Source organism: Myotis yumanensis, unplaced genomic scaffold (assembly GCF_028538775.1).
Source record: "Myotis yumanensis isolate MYYU_CA2020_CCGP unplaced genomic scaffold, mMyoYum1.0.hap1 SCAF_12, whole genome shotgun sequence".
Classification (NCBI taxonomy): Eukaryota; Metazoa; Chordata; class Mammalia; order Chiroptera; family Vespertilionidae; genus Myotis; species Myotis yumanensis.
In genome coordinates, this window is record NW_027223763.1 from 5,201,506 (window position 1) to 5,214,968 (window position 13,463).

General features: G+C 48.9%; 1 protein-coding gene across 2 annotated transcripts; it reads right to left on the reverse strand.

Moving 5' to 3' along the window:
* Nucleotides 1-2,272: 2,272 nt before the first annotated feature.
* SET (SET nuclear proto-oncogene) lies at nt 2,273-12,912 on the reverse strand. Of its 2 annotated transcripts, none has more exons than XM_070430529.1 (8): nt 12,767-12,912; nt 6,397-6,454; nt 5,660-5,802; nt 5,194-5,297; nt 4,980-5,093; nt 3,960-4,130; nt 3,728-3,874; nt 2,273-3,172 (listed from the first exon to the last, which is right to left on the reverse strand). In XM_070430529.1, exons 1-8 carry the CDS (start codon nt 12,873-12,875, stop codon nt 3,149-3,151), a joined length of 870 nt encoding a protein of 289 aa, XP_070286630.1. In that variant the 5' UTR covers nt 12,876-12,912; the 3' UTR covers nt 2,273-3,148. The 2 variants fall into 2 exon arrangements, with proteins under 2 accessions (XP_070286630.1, XP_070286631.1); XM_070430530.1 differs by lacking the exon at nt 12,767-12,912 and adding an exon at nt 7,972-8,364.
* Between the last annotated feature and the right edge of the window lie 551 nt (nt 12,913-13,463).

The following is a 13,463-nucleotide window of genomic DNA, read 5'->3' on the forward strand; positions in this document are numbered from 1 at the left end:
TTTTAAATATATTTTATTGATTTTTTACAGAGAGGAAGGGAGAGAGATAGCGAGTCAGAAACATCGATCAGCTGCCTCCTGCACATCTCCTACTGGGGACGTGCCCGCAACCCAGGTACATGCCCTTCACCGGAACCGAACCTGGGACCCTTCAGTCCGCAGGTCGACGCTCAATCCACTGAGCCAAACCGGTTTCGGCTACTCCTGAAGATCTTGACTCAATCTTCAGGAAATCCTGAGTCTCCTTTACCCTTTACAACAGAATTCCATTCTTGTAAATAGCCAAAAAATAATCATAGAATAATGTAACAAAAAAAGGCAGAAAAAAACATGTTTGTGGGACCAAGAGAAACCATGAAGCCATTGTGCCATAAAGCAGAATGACAGATTGCCAGATCAATTCAGAAACACAACTGTCTAGGAATCCTCTAAATACCCAAAAGGTCATACCTTTCATAGCCAAACAGCTAACCCAAGCAAAGCAAATCTGTCAGCTCAACAAGACATCCAAGTACTCTGTGGACCAATTAAACTCTACATTTTAGAGCCAGAGTTGGGTGAAATAGTGAGGGCCTGTTTACGTAGGTCAGGGAATCATCTTTTAGAAACCAGGGCATCATTGGAGAAACCAAGGTTAACCTCAACTGGAGGGATGCTCTACAATAGAACCTCAAGGTTTTGAAATTAATGTAAAGACACATTACAAGCTACTGGCCTCTATACCCCAATTCATTAGTTAAGTTCCCCTCCTAAACTAAGCCTATCAATCTGGGGAGAAACTAAACAGCTATTTGCTCCTTTGAAATGTCCTTGTACCAAAGAAGCTTTGAGCCATCCATCTAGCACTTTCCAATATAGACTTGCCTAAGGGCAAACCCAAGAACTCCCTTTGCAACTGGGCACAAAGCACACACACTACTCTGTAGCCATTTTCCAGGACCCTAATGTTGCCAGTTTTCTCACAGCCTAACACTATACAAGATGTGCAGGCATAGGGGAATCTCAATAGAAAGAAGTTACCTTTAGTGACTTTTTATTTTTTAATTCACAAAATGTTGTAAAATGTGACTTCATGTGACCTATAACCTAGCCATACCACAATCTCACCACAGTACATAAAAACCAGTTTTGGTGAGGTGTAAGTTTGTAAAAAACCACAGGCTTCCTTGATGTGTATTAATTAAAGTGACCTTCCCCACCCCTCAGGTACTTGCTATATTCCAATTAAGTCCTTTTTTTGTGTAGCTGTTGCCTGTGCTCTACTTACTGCTTAACTATTTAACATTTTTCCTACTTCCTGTCACTGTGAACACAAATAAGACAAAAACTTGCTTATCATCTAAGTCCAAATGCAAGAAACATTTCTCTACACAAGGAGAATGACCCCAGTCAAAAAACTCTTTATGTTCCTTTATTGGAGCAAGATTCCTGACCAGTATACAGTGATGTATTCACTAAACAGAAACCTGTGCAGAAATTACATACTATCCATCTAGATAGGTTTTATTACACTTTGCCTATTGATGGAATAGTTCCACTTATAAAATGTTTTATACATCAAATAGCTCTGAATTTGACCAGGCTGTCCATTAATTCATCTCTGAAAAAATTAACTGGCATTTAATTTCAGCTACTATACTTTACAGCATTAAAAAGCTTAGGCATTAGGTAGCTTCTCATAATATTGTTCTATGCACAATGGCATCTAGCAGACAGTCCATCATCTTGCCCAGATTCACAGACGGGTCTCATTGGAGAACGGCAAGCTAAATAGCTGGTACTTGAGACAAAAGTACGCCTAACCTGAGCTTCTTAACCACCAATATGGACTTCTTACGCTTTGAGCCTGTCTTCTGGGCCACCTTTATAGTGCCAACGAAGACATGCCAGCAATAGCCCCGTGTGTAACTCGGCATTAGAGCACCAGGTCTGTCTGGTGGTGGTGGCAGGCACTGTTATATCCAGGTAAATATAGACCCATTTTTTAAAATGCCAATTTGATATACGAAACTAAAGGTACAACATACTCAGAACTAAGTTTGAGCAATCTGGTATTCCAAATAATCTGAAAATTTTCAGAAACTGATAACAAACTGTACTCATGATGTTTCGCAGCTATGGAGACATTAATACACTGATTCAAACCCCTTTACTCAGTCCACATAGCCCTGAGATCATCCTGCAAAGTGCGTATAAAATATGGAGTTGACAAAGTTTGACAATACGTTATACGAGTCAAACTTGAAATCTGTTCTGAGAGAAAAGCATCAAATCCTTTGTGTACACATTTAGTTTTATTGTAACAAAGCAACTTGTACACTTTTAACGTTTAAAACTGAGCATTATCTTTCCTTTCCAGTGAAACAAAAAGAAAATTTAAAAATAAACAGAACAAAATTACAATAGAGAAATGTCAATTCCAAATAAGATCCTACAGGTTCTGCTGATTCTCCCATCGAGTGGCAGGGCTCAAGTCATCATTAGGAGAGAATTTTATTTTAAAAGTGTCATCTTAGACTGCAAGGATGTCTGTTAAACATCACAATTAAACATGCCAAAGGAGAAGCCATGTTGTCAAAATGCCCACTTAACCCACCCAAACATCTCAAACCCACCCTTTGTTGACCTTCTATAACCCCCCTTTTTTTAAAAATTTTTTTTCTTTTTTTAAACAAGAGAAAGTAGACAGATACATGTTGGTAAATGCTAACTGTCCATATTCACATAGAGACACAGTGTAATCTCTGAGCCCAATATACAGAGAAAGGAGGAAAAAAGCTAGAATTCTATGCACTACTACACAGGGGCCTAGCCACCTCCAGCTCCCAGCAGAGCTAAGGGAGCAGAAGGTTTTTCTTTTTTCCCACAGAGCACGGTGGTGTTGATTCCATTAAGTTTTTCTTGAGACAGGAAGGGATAAAAATGAATTTGGAACAGAAAGGGGCAAAGATTCTTTTCCCGCTGTATTCTGCTCAAGGTACATCCCCCCCCAAATAAGGTGAGAACCATGGTGTAAAGGAGAGAAGAGAGACCTCAAAAACAGGGCGACTGAGCACAAGAGGGGGAGAAAAAAGAAAAAGAAAAAAGACTGCAACTTGCTCCCAGGGACTGGAGAAAATTAAAAAAGGTTGGAATCCATCAGTATTCATTAGTCATCTTCTCCTTCATCTTCCTGTAAGGAGAAAAAGCAGGCAATTAATCTTTAGGGTTAATTCTAAAGTCATTTCCCAACATTCATAGGAACCATGATGAAGAATCTAATTTTATAGACCTATATATCACAACCTATGCTCAAATCTTAGCTGAATGACCCAGTGATTTTATTCCAGATAAATTAATTTTTCAGCACTAACTAAATCACTAGACATCTTTCAGACCAAATAATCCAAAACACAGTCTGACTGTTAAGAATTTTATAGTGAATCTAAAACATGTAAATTTGTTATTTGGGAGATTTCTCCAAATATGACCAGCTGCACTATCCATACCACTTTCATTAAAGTACTGGTTAGGGAAGGACAGGATTGTGTGGTCATAAAACTAACCACAAAAGCAGAACAAGTTAAAAATCACTGATACAATCTCATCAAAATTCCTCCCAATCTTGTACAACAAAATAGCTTATCTCTTCTACAAATCCTCCCATAATTAGTTGAGTCAGTCCCTTTTTACAATATATATAACCTCTAAAATAACATGGCTTCAAAGATTATCTTTCTGGACTTACCTCTCCTTCTTCCCCCTCATCATCATCTTCATCTTCTTCACCTTCATCCTCATCCCCTTCTTCATCAATATCTTCCAACCCTTCCTCTTCTTCATCATCATCATCATCTTCTTCTCCTTCCCCTTCTTCATCATCCATGTCAGGAACCTTAAAAAACCAAGAGTTATGTTAAGAACTCATTTTCAAACAAATAAGACAAGTGAAACTTTGAATAATAGACCACTCAACTCACCAAGTAGTACTGTAATGGATTTGGCCAAATGTCATCTTTGATGACTTCTCCCAACTCATCTGCACCTGCATCAGAATGGTCAGTGAACCAGGTAAAGAAGCTTTCTGGTTCCTCATGCTGTCTCTTCCTGCTGGCTTTATTCTGTGTTTGACTTGAACGTTTCGTCAAATCCTAAATGAAGATGGAAGAACTTTTGATGTAGGCTCTCTACAAAACCTAAGTCCCCCATAATTCAAACAGCAAGATTTTAACACAAAGGAGAACAAAAAATGTACATCAATATATTATCAAACTATTATTCTTATTTATGAGAAATTACAAAATATAAAGAGAAAAGGCCCTAGAATTCTAGGTCTAGAAAGATTGTTGTCAACTTTGTATGACAAGGTTTTCCTGAAAAGGTACCATCATTTAATTTTGGCTTTTTCTAAATTAGTTCCACTTTAACAACCAGTCCAATATAGTGTTATTTAAAAGATATTTACTAATTAAATGTGGGAATAAATGAATTTTGGGAAATGGCATGGCATTGGAAGAGCTCGATCATAAATTAAGAAACAAAAACTAGTCAATTTCTATAAAAGTTTGCACTGCACAAGTTATGAGAGCTCCAGACTATTGTATTGACTTTAACACACTGCAGTTTTTTGTTTTGTTTTTTAATCCTCATCCTAGGACATGCTGAGAAGAGAAGACAGAAGAGAAGAAGAGAGAAGAGGAGAAGAGAAGAGAGAGAAGAGAGCAACCTCTATCCGTGGAAGAAAGTGATCGGTTACCTCCCAGACATGCCTGCTGGGGGGTTGAACCTGCAACTCAGGTATATGCCCTGACCGAGAATCCAACCGGCAACCTTTTGGTGCAAAGGCCGAAGTTCAACCAACTGAACCACCCTGGCCAGATTGGAATTTTTCTTGTATTTTAAGGATTTGCATAACACATTATCAAAGCACGAAGTATTGTTAATTGATTCAACTAAACCAAAATATACAAAATATTTTTGCCAAACAATTTCTCAAATACCTTTCCAGATTTCCATTTGATTTCAGTGGACTTTGAAGATGGATCACCACTCTCATTCAGATGAAACTCTTTGGAGAGAACTTTATTTTCGAAGTAAGGATTTTCATCAAAATACTACAAGAGATAGAAGATTAGAAATCAATACAAACAGCTCTTCTAACCAAAGATCAAGTTAAAATATCCATAGTGGCAAACAAGAGTTACTGATACTCACAAAATCTATTCTGTAACCTGATTTAATATCTTCAAATTCTGTCACTTCAACTCTTGTCAAATAATGCAGCGCCTCTTCATCCTCTTCCCCAAGCAGTGCAGACACTAGACCAGCAAATTATAAGCCAAATGAGTATTAAACAGCAAGCACTAAGTAACTCAAGTGCTTGTTAAAGCACTTTAAAATTTTTCCTAATTTAGTGAGCATCTTGGTTTCATAAATCCATTAACTGAAAACCAAATGGCTCAGAGTGTCAGAGCTAGCAACATCATTTTATCAATTGAAGACAAATCCTGAGTTAGAATACAGACTCTTCTGAATAGACAGAAAACATTAATTATAAGCATCCCCTCTCAGTGTTTCAACCTCTATGTGTAACCAACATGTTGGACCAAGTCCTCAACCAAGGTTCCTCTACTCCTTAACAAGTGGACATCCTCCTTTAGTAATGCTGCTGATAACATACCTTGTGGATGGTTGACAAATGTTGTTACCCAAAAATTTGGGATTTTGGCGATCAATTCTGACCTCTTCTGAAAAAATGGTTGGCGGAGTTTGTTATATTTCTGTTCTACTTTCAAAATCTCCTCACTGGCTTGTTCATTAAGTCTGAAGCAAATGAAAAGACATGTTAACAATGATGGTACTTGACAAATACAAAAATGGCTGAGACTACAGAATATATACTCTTGTTAGCTTTAGAAAAGGGCAAAGTACACATTTATAATAAACCAAATCATCTAGATTTTTGTACCCATATTAAATTCAAGTCAAAACTAAGTTGGCAATTTGATCTGGGTTAGGCACTCAATAATGGGCAGTTCTTTAACTAGGTGCCCAAACCGAGCATTTTGGTAACGCTGTACCATTTACTTCAATTCGGTGTCCCTCAGGCAGATCAAGGGGGGAAAGACTGCTAATCAAGTCAGAACAACACTGATGCCAGAAAGCTAAACTGTCAGAAGTCTATGCACTGCAATTCAGACAACTCGCAGCCTTTGAAGGGAGATGCAACCTTACAAAGTCAATGTACGTTCATCGAAAGCTTCTTGGTGATTACAATATTTCACAGAAAAATAACAGACTTCATGTTTCCGCTATCATAACCATCTCCACTTAGCCAGTGGATAGAGATTTGACCAGTTTCAAATATCACCATAAGATGTGTTTCAGAAAACGTCTAGAAATTAAGAAAAACCTTACCTGTCTATTTCATTTTGTACTTCATCAATATGTTCAATCGCTTCTTGCTGTTCTTTTTCTGCAAGAAAAAGATGCATAAAACTCAATATTAATTAGAAGCATTTATATTTATCTACCTTTCCTGATGAACAGTCTCTTGAATTATATCAATAAAGCTGTAAAAAAACAAAAACCCAACACACACACACACACACACAAAAACTGCCTACAAGGCATGCCCTCCACGTGTTCATGCAGGTAGCTGACAAATTCAAAGACAATTCACAAATCATGCTATCTGTTAGGTATTCAAAATGCTTGAAGCACTTTTTAGGAGTTACATTACAAAGAGACTAATCGTTAAAGTTTCTATTAAGAAAGGCAAGGAATACACCTTATTCAGGAATCCCTAAGTGTTTATTATTCATCACATTATATACCTGCAATAGACTAACACCAGCTGCTAAGTAAACTATGGAAAGCAACTCATGACATTAACAAAAACCAGGACCCCGCGCCTCCATCCAACGGTAGCATCGCTCTGAATAGGAAGCCGAAAATACCGCTCAGTCCCTACAACTGCAACACAGACAGGGCCCTGCACACGGGCCATCGCACACCCCCCACTTTCCCTCTTTAGAAGGCGCACCCCGAGACTCGTATCTGACCTTCCTCACCCCTCCAGCCCCATTCCAGGCGGGCTGATCTCAAGAGGGCCCAACACTTACAGGGAGTCAAGCCTGAAGTCAGAAAACTGGGAGCCCCAGGAGGAGGAAGAAAAGGAGGCGCGCTGCGGGAAAGCGGCCCTTTTGTCGTGCAGAGACCGCAAAACCTATAAACTAAGTGGGCGTGAAGGGCCCCGAGTGCGCGCGGCTCGTTTCCGGCCACCATCCCGGGTCCGCAGCCCCCCGCCGAGAAGCCCTTCCCGGAGAAGGCGGGAGGCTTTGCAGGAGCCACGGCAGAAACCCCAGCACCCTGCCCGCCCCGCCAGGTGGCTCAGCGCACGGCCGCGGCCGGGTGGCCGCCCCACGTGGGGAGCGCCCGGGGCGACAGGAGCATCCTCCCCGGCGGCCGGGGCCCAGCGGGCGGCGGGCCGCGTGCTTCCCCGCGCCCCCACCCCGACCCAGCTCGAGGCAGGGGGTCGCGCGGGGGCTGGCCTCCGGGTGGGGGCGCGGGGCCGCCGCCGGCGGGCCGGGCGCAAAGAGCCAGCCGCGCCGAGGCCCGGGCGCGGGGCCGCGTCCGGCCGCACCATGTGGCGGCGGTGGCGGCTGATGGGAGCGAGGCATCATGGCGGAGCACAATAAAGAGAGGCTTCTCGGGAGGGAGGGAGGGGGAGGAGAGCGAGGGAGGGGGGAGAGGAAGGGGGGGGTCTCCTCCGCCCGCGCCGAACAGGCCGCAGCGCCCCCGCCTCGCAGCGCCGTCCGCCGCCGCCGCCGCGGCGCCACCCCGGCCCCGGCCCCGCGCGCACAAAAAAGGGCGCCGAGGCGCGCGCCGGCCCGTCCGCCCAGCGCCCCCGGGGCCCCACCGGCGGCCTGCGGGCCGGGCGGGCGGCGAAGATGGCGGCGCGGGCCGGCCCCCGCCTCGCCTGCTCCTCACCTGAGGTCTCGTCGGCCCCGTCGTGGTTGGAGTTGAGCTCCTTTTTACTGACTTTGGCCGCCGGCGCCGACATGGTGCTGCTCCGCGGTCGGGGGGGGAGCGGGGAGGGGGAGAGAAGGGAAGGCGAAGGGGGCGGGCAGCGGCTTCCCCTCACGCCACACGCGCGCGGGCGCTCGCTCGGTCCGGCCGCCTCCTCCCGCGCCGCTCGTTCTCCCTCCCCCTGCCTCGCGCGCGCTGCCCTCGCGGCCTGACGACGAGGGAGAGGCTGGGGCAGCGTGCCGGGCCCCGGCCCGGGCTACTGCTTACGGAGGGGAGGCGGCGGCGGGCGGGCCAGCGGCTGGGCTCCTTCACTCACGCTCCGCGATCCAGCTCGCTGCTCGTTCTCCCCGAGTCGCCTCCTCCTCCACCTCCTCCTCTCGGCGAGGGGCGGGCGGCATTGCGCAGGCGCGCCAGGCCCGCGCGCAAGCCCCACCCCCGATCGGAGTGGCTCGCGCCGCCCGGCCATTGGCTGGGGCGCCGGGACGAGGGGGCGGGGCCTCGGCGAGGAGACACAGGGCCTGGCGAAGAGGCGGGAGGAAGGAACGCGGCGACGTACGGGGCCGGCCCCCCGCGCCGCGCTCCCCTCCCCCGCTTTCCCCTTCTCCAGCCCGACCCGGGACATTTGCGCGCTACGGCGCGCAGCGGCCAGAGGCGGGGCCTTGCCGCGCCGCGCGCAGGCCCCCGGGACGAGCGCATCACGTGGTGGCGAAGCGGCTTCCCTTCTCCGCAGGGCGGAGGGGAGTTCGCAGCCCCCCAGAAGTGCAGGCCTCGTAGTAGCATGGGGACCCAGAAATGCATCCACCCCAGGCTCTGCGCCCTGGGACAAGGCTAGGGCATCCCTCCGTGGGGGAGAGAAGGGAGCGCCTCCATCCTACCTTCCTGATGGGGAAACTGCTATTTTTACTCACTCGGGCTTTGCAAAGCCCTAAGCTGTCCAGTTCACTCACAGGGCCTTTTCCTGGCTTTTAAAAAGTGCAAGTTCTGCCCAGCAGGCTGTATGCCCTTGGGCAAGTCACATCCCCTCCCAACCTATTTGTTATAAAATGATAAAATGCAAAGAAGGCTGACAAATGGGACATGGGTAAGTGGTAACATTTAAACAGGGCCGAACTGAAGTAGAAGTCCTCTGAAGGCAGGGAAGTGGATCCTTTTGGCCCAACCTGTGCCTGATGCTTGCAAGAAAGCCTACCTAGGGCCCGTTCCTGGCAAAGTGCAGCGTGCACCTCATTAAGGCCACACAACTGACCAATAGAAAGGTGTTGCATTCATTCGCCCTGTCCCAGATGATAGGGCCAACCAACAAAGGCCTGCTTTAGAGGCCAGGTCTTGAACCATTAAGTAGGGCCAAGGCGCTCCTGTTAAAATAATGCTTTCTAGGTAACGCAAATGCACCTCACTCTACTCCTTCCTCCAGGGCCCCTAGACATGGACCTTAAAAAGCTTCCCTGGGCATTTGTAATCAGAATTTGAGATTGGATCATTTGCCTTCCAACAAGCACAGTGTCTTTCTTTATTGCTCAAGATAGTCCGTGGTGAAGTGATCAATAAATGTTAAGTAATTGGCATCCAGTCCATGGGTATAGAATACAAATATCTTCTGGGGACTCACTCAAAAACCCAGAAATTCATCTAATCCTTCCCTTCCAAACCTGAATCTCAATCGAGTCCAGCTCCATCCATACCTACCCCAATTGCACAGGTGTAAAAGGAAGAAGTATTATTAAATGTTTGACAACCAGATCCCAGAAGAGAAGAAGAAAAAACAAAACAAAACACCAAAACCCCTGATTTGCAGCATTTGCTGATTCTGGTGGTATATACATACTCTCACTATGGCCAATTTCCTGCCACCATTGTGATGTTACTGAGTTGGAAAGAATACCAGGCTCCAGAGCATTGCTGAAGCACGGACCCTGGATCACAGGCTGTGATAAGCACATGCCTTTTCTCATTCAGTCCTCATGACACACAGGCAGGTATCAATATCCTTACTGCACAGATAAATGCAATTTTTTTATGCAAGTGGCAGAGCCAAGATTCTCACTCAGGCTAGGAGAGAGCAAGCGCCTGCTCTTCCACAGAGTTTTTCCATTTGGGGCATGACCTACAGTAGAGGTGCAACTGACATCAAGAACCCGGCGCACAAATACACACAAAACAATGCTTTCCCCTTAACTAAGTGTGATGTGGCCCTTAATCTTCTATTTTCTTTCTTTAGATCAGGGTGCACGCCACTGAAATGATTTCATGATGAAACATCCTGAAAAACACTGTGCTGAGGGTTGCAGCTACACAAAGCATGTTCAAAGGTAGGTACCAGTGACCCACAGCATCCCCTCCGTGGCCGATCTACCTGTTTCCCAGGCATCTGCAGAGGCTCCACAGAGCCTTCAACAACCCCAGCCCTTAGGAGCAGCCTGCTCCTCCTCCAGACCTTTCTCACTGCACTCCAGATGCATGCGAAGCTGAAATATGTATCATTTTGTTAACCAGTGTCACCCAAAATTCAATAAAAAGGCAAAAAAATTTTTTAAATGAATGCAAGATCACACACTAGGAAGTGGAAGAGAAAGAAAAAGGGCAAAAGTTCCAGTAAATAAGGGAGTGGCATTGGACACACCAAGAGATAACTCATCCACTGTGCCCTCTTCGTGGCTCCAACACACTCCTGGGCCTCACTCAGAACTCCGCCCTCTCCTCCTTCCCTGTTTCTTTGAAGGAGAAGCCCATGGCTTAAGTATTGGAACAGAGAGATGTTGGTGTTCCCAACAGTGCCGCAGCGTCCCAGGATGAAGAGGAAATCCAACACACAAACACCCACTTCTGAGCCTCCTCTCTCTGATCTCCAAGATGGGGCTATTACCCACCGCGCTGCTGTGAGGGCTGACGGGCGGAGAAGTGCTTCGCAGCACAGTGCCTGGCAGATCAGTGCCCAGGGAGTGGCATGAGCTGTCGTCTGGGTTTGGATGACTGTGGTGCAGCTCCTGGTCAGATGCTAAGCGGAAGGAGACCTGGAGCCCTCGCCTACACTGTGCTGCTCACAAGTAGGAAGGAGTTGACCCATCTCAGGAGCCCAGAGTCTGTGCCAGTCAGGGTCCTACGTGGTTCACTTCTATTTGAGCCACCTCACAACCAGCCTAAGAACTGGGTAAATGTTGAGCCCATGTCACACAGGAGAAAAGAAACACTGGTGATGTCACTTGCCCAACAAGGTCACAGCCAGATAAAGCCAGGTTTCAAACCCCGGCCTTCAGCTTTGCCACCCTGGGCAGGAGGCTTGCCTGTCCCCCAGCACATCCCTAGGAACACTTGGATGAGGACTCTTGCTCCTTCCACCTCAGCCAAGTCTGCAAATTAGGGAGATTCAGACCCCTAGCCCCAGCCCCTCCCCACTGAGCCCGTGGTCACGTTTCCCAGGACGATGCCATCCTGCCTTCCACCTACCCAAACCCATCCCCCATGAAGGCCCCCCCACACCCCCGCTCCAGCAGGGAGGCCTAATCACCAGAACAATCCACTTCGTGCCCAGCTCCAAGCTGTGTGTCTGCAAAACGCAGCCCTCACCTCCAAGTTAAGGGTTAATGGGGCGAGGGGCAGACATGAAACCCACAATTACAAAGTACTGATGTAAGGGCCACGCTGGGGTGACCCCGGGAGCTGCAAGGGCAAAAAAACGGAACTCCTAGCCCTGGCCGGTTTGGCTCAGTGGATAGAGCGTCGGCCTGCGGAAGGTTCCATTCAGGTCAAGGGCACATGCCTGGGTTGCGGGCTTCATCCCCAGTAGGGGGCGTGCAGGAGGCAGCCAATCAATGATTCTCCCATATCATTGATGTTTCTGTCTCTCTCTCCCTCTTCCTTCCTCTCTGAACTCAATAAAAATATGTTTGTCTTTTAAAACAAGGGAACTCTTAGCCCAGCAGCCGCAGCTCAAAGGAGATTGTGTGCGGGTAAGAAGCGACTTTTCAGCAGAGAGCTGGGCAACAAGGAGACTCGCACAGGTAAGGAGAGGTAAGAAGTGGGGGTCAGGGTTCCACGGAGAGAGAACAGAGCCCCAAGAGGTGAACAGAGGCACACGGTGCTGGAGGGGGAGCCAGCACATGGAGAGGTCGGGGTGGGAGGTGGGGGTTGGGACCCGAGGGGCGGGGCCCTGGAAATCTCAGTCTACACCTCGGGGCAATGGGAAAGCAAGAAGAGGAAGGGTTTTAAGCCGGGGAGTCACGTGATTGGCTTTGCGCGGCTGGAAGGGCGGAGGAAGCTGGAAGCGAGAGGAGGAGGAGGAGGAGGAGGAGGTAACCGGAATGTGGGCCGGCGGCGGCCGAGCAGGGAAGCGAGGTGGAGGGATATGCGAGGTTTTGGAGGTAGGACCGCCGGGACACTTAAGGATCCCGCGGCTGTGGCGGGTGAGAGAGAGGAAAGGGTCACCCGAGTCTCCCCCAGCCTCAGGTTGGCCGGCGGTGGCACGGCCCGAGGCCGGGGATCCCGGAAGCCCGGGGGCTGGTAGAGGAGCTGGGAGTAGGTGCTGGCGTGGGGTGGGGGCAGGGACGAGCTCCCACGTGCTCGGGGTCTCCCAGCTTCCCCCTTCGGCTCTTTCTCCCGAGAAGCCTCATCCACGCGACCCTGTGCCTGCAATCCCGCCAGGGGAACCCGGGATCACAGCTCAGACGATGGAAGGAGACGAGGCAGGGGGAGAAAATCACTTGGAAGTCGGTCTCCGCCAACCCCGTCCCTCCCCAGCGAGCGCGGCGCGGGCACCTACCTCCCTTCGGCACGTCCGGGGGGGCCGGCTTCTTCTCCGGCTTGGGGGCTGCAGGCACTTTGGGTTTCTTCGCCTGCGGCGGGAGCGAGGACTGGCGTTTGGGGGCCATGCCGCGCGGGAGGTCCGAGGAGCCGGTCGCAGGGAAGTGGCGGGGCTGGAAGGCGCGCGGAGACTGGGACCGCCCAGGTGCGGGAGGTTTAAATCGGCCCGGAGCCGCCCTGCCCCGAGGAGCTATTTACATGACAGTAGCGCACACACCTCTCTCCCCTCCCCCAGCCTCATCCCTTTCTCCCACCCGCCAATCAAGACCAACTTCTTTGAGTCCTCCGGGCACTTCTCCGGGGCCTCCCGGCCGGCGGGGGCGGGGGCGGGGGGCGTGCTTCCTCCGGGAAGCCGGCTGTGCTCTCCTGGCCCCTCCGGGTCTGGACCGGGGACGCCCGAAGCCCACCCCCCTCCCCTCTGAGAGCCCCTCGGCAGGCAGTGCGGACACCTTCTCTTCTTCTTTCTCCCTCCGGCCTCCAGAAAACTTAAATGTGACCTGGCCTCCCCCCAGCCTGGAATGTTCCCTGGTCCTTCCCTCCCACTCCCACCCCCTCCAGGTCTGGCTGACTCCTGCCCCACCTCCAGGTCTCAGCCCGGAGGAAGACGTGAATATTGAAATAAAGGATTCCCAACCAAGAATTGCAAAGAGGGAGAA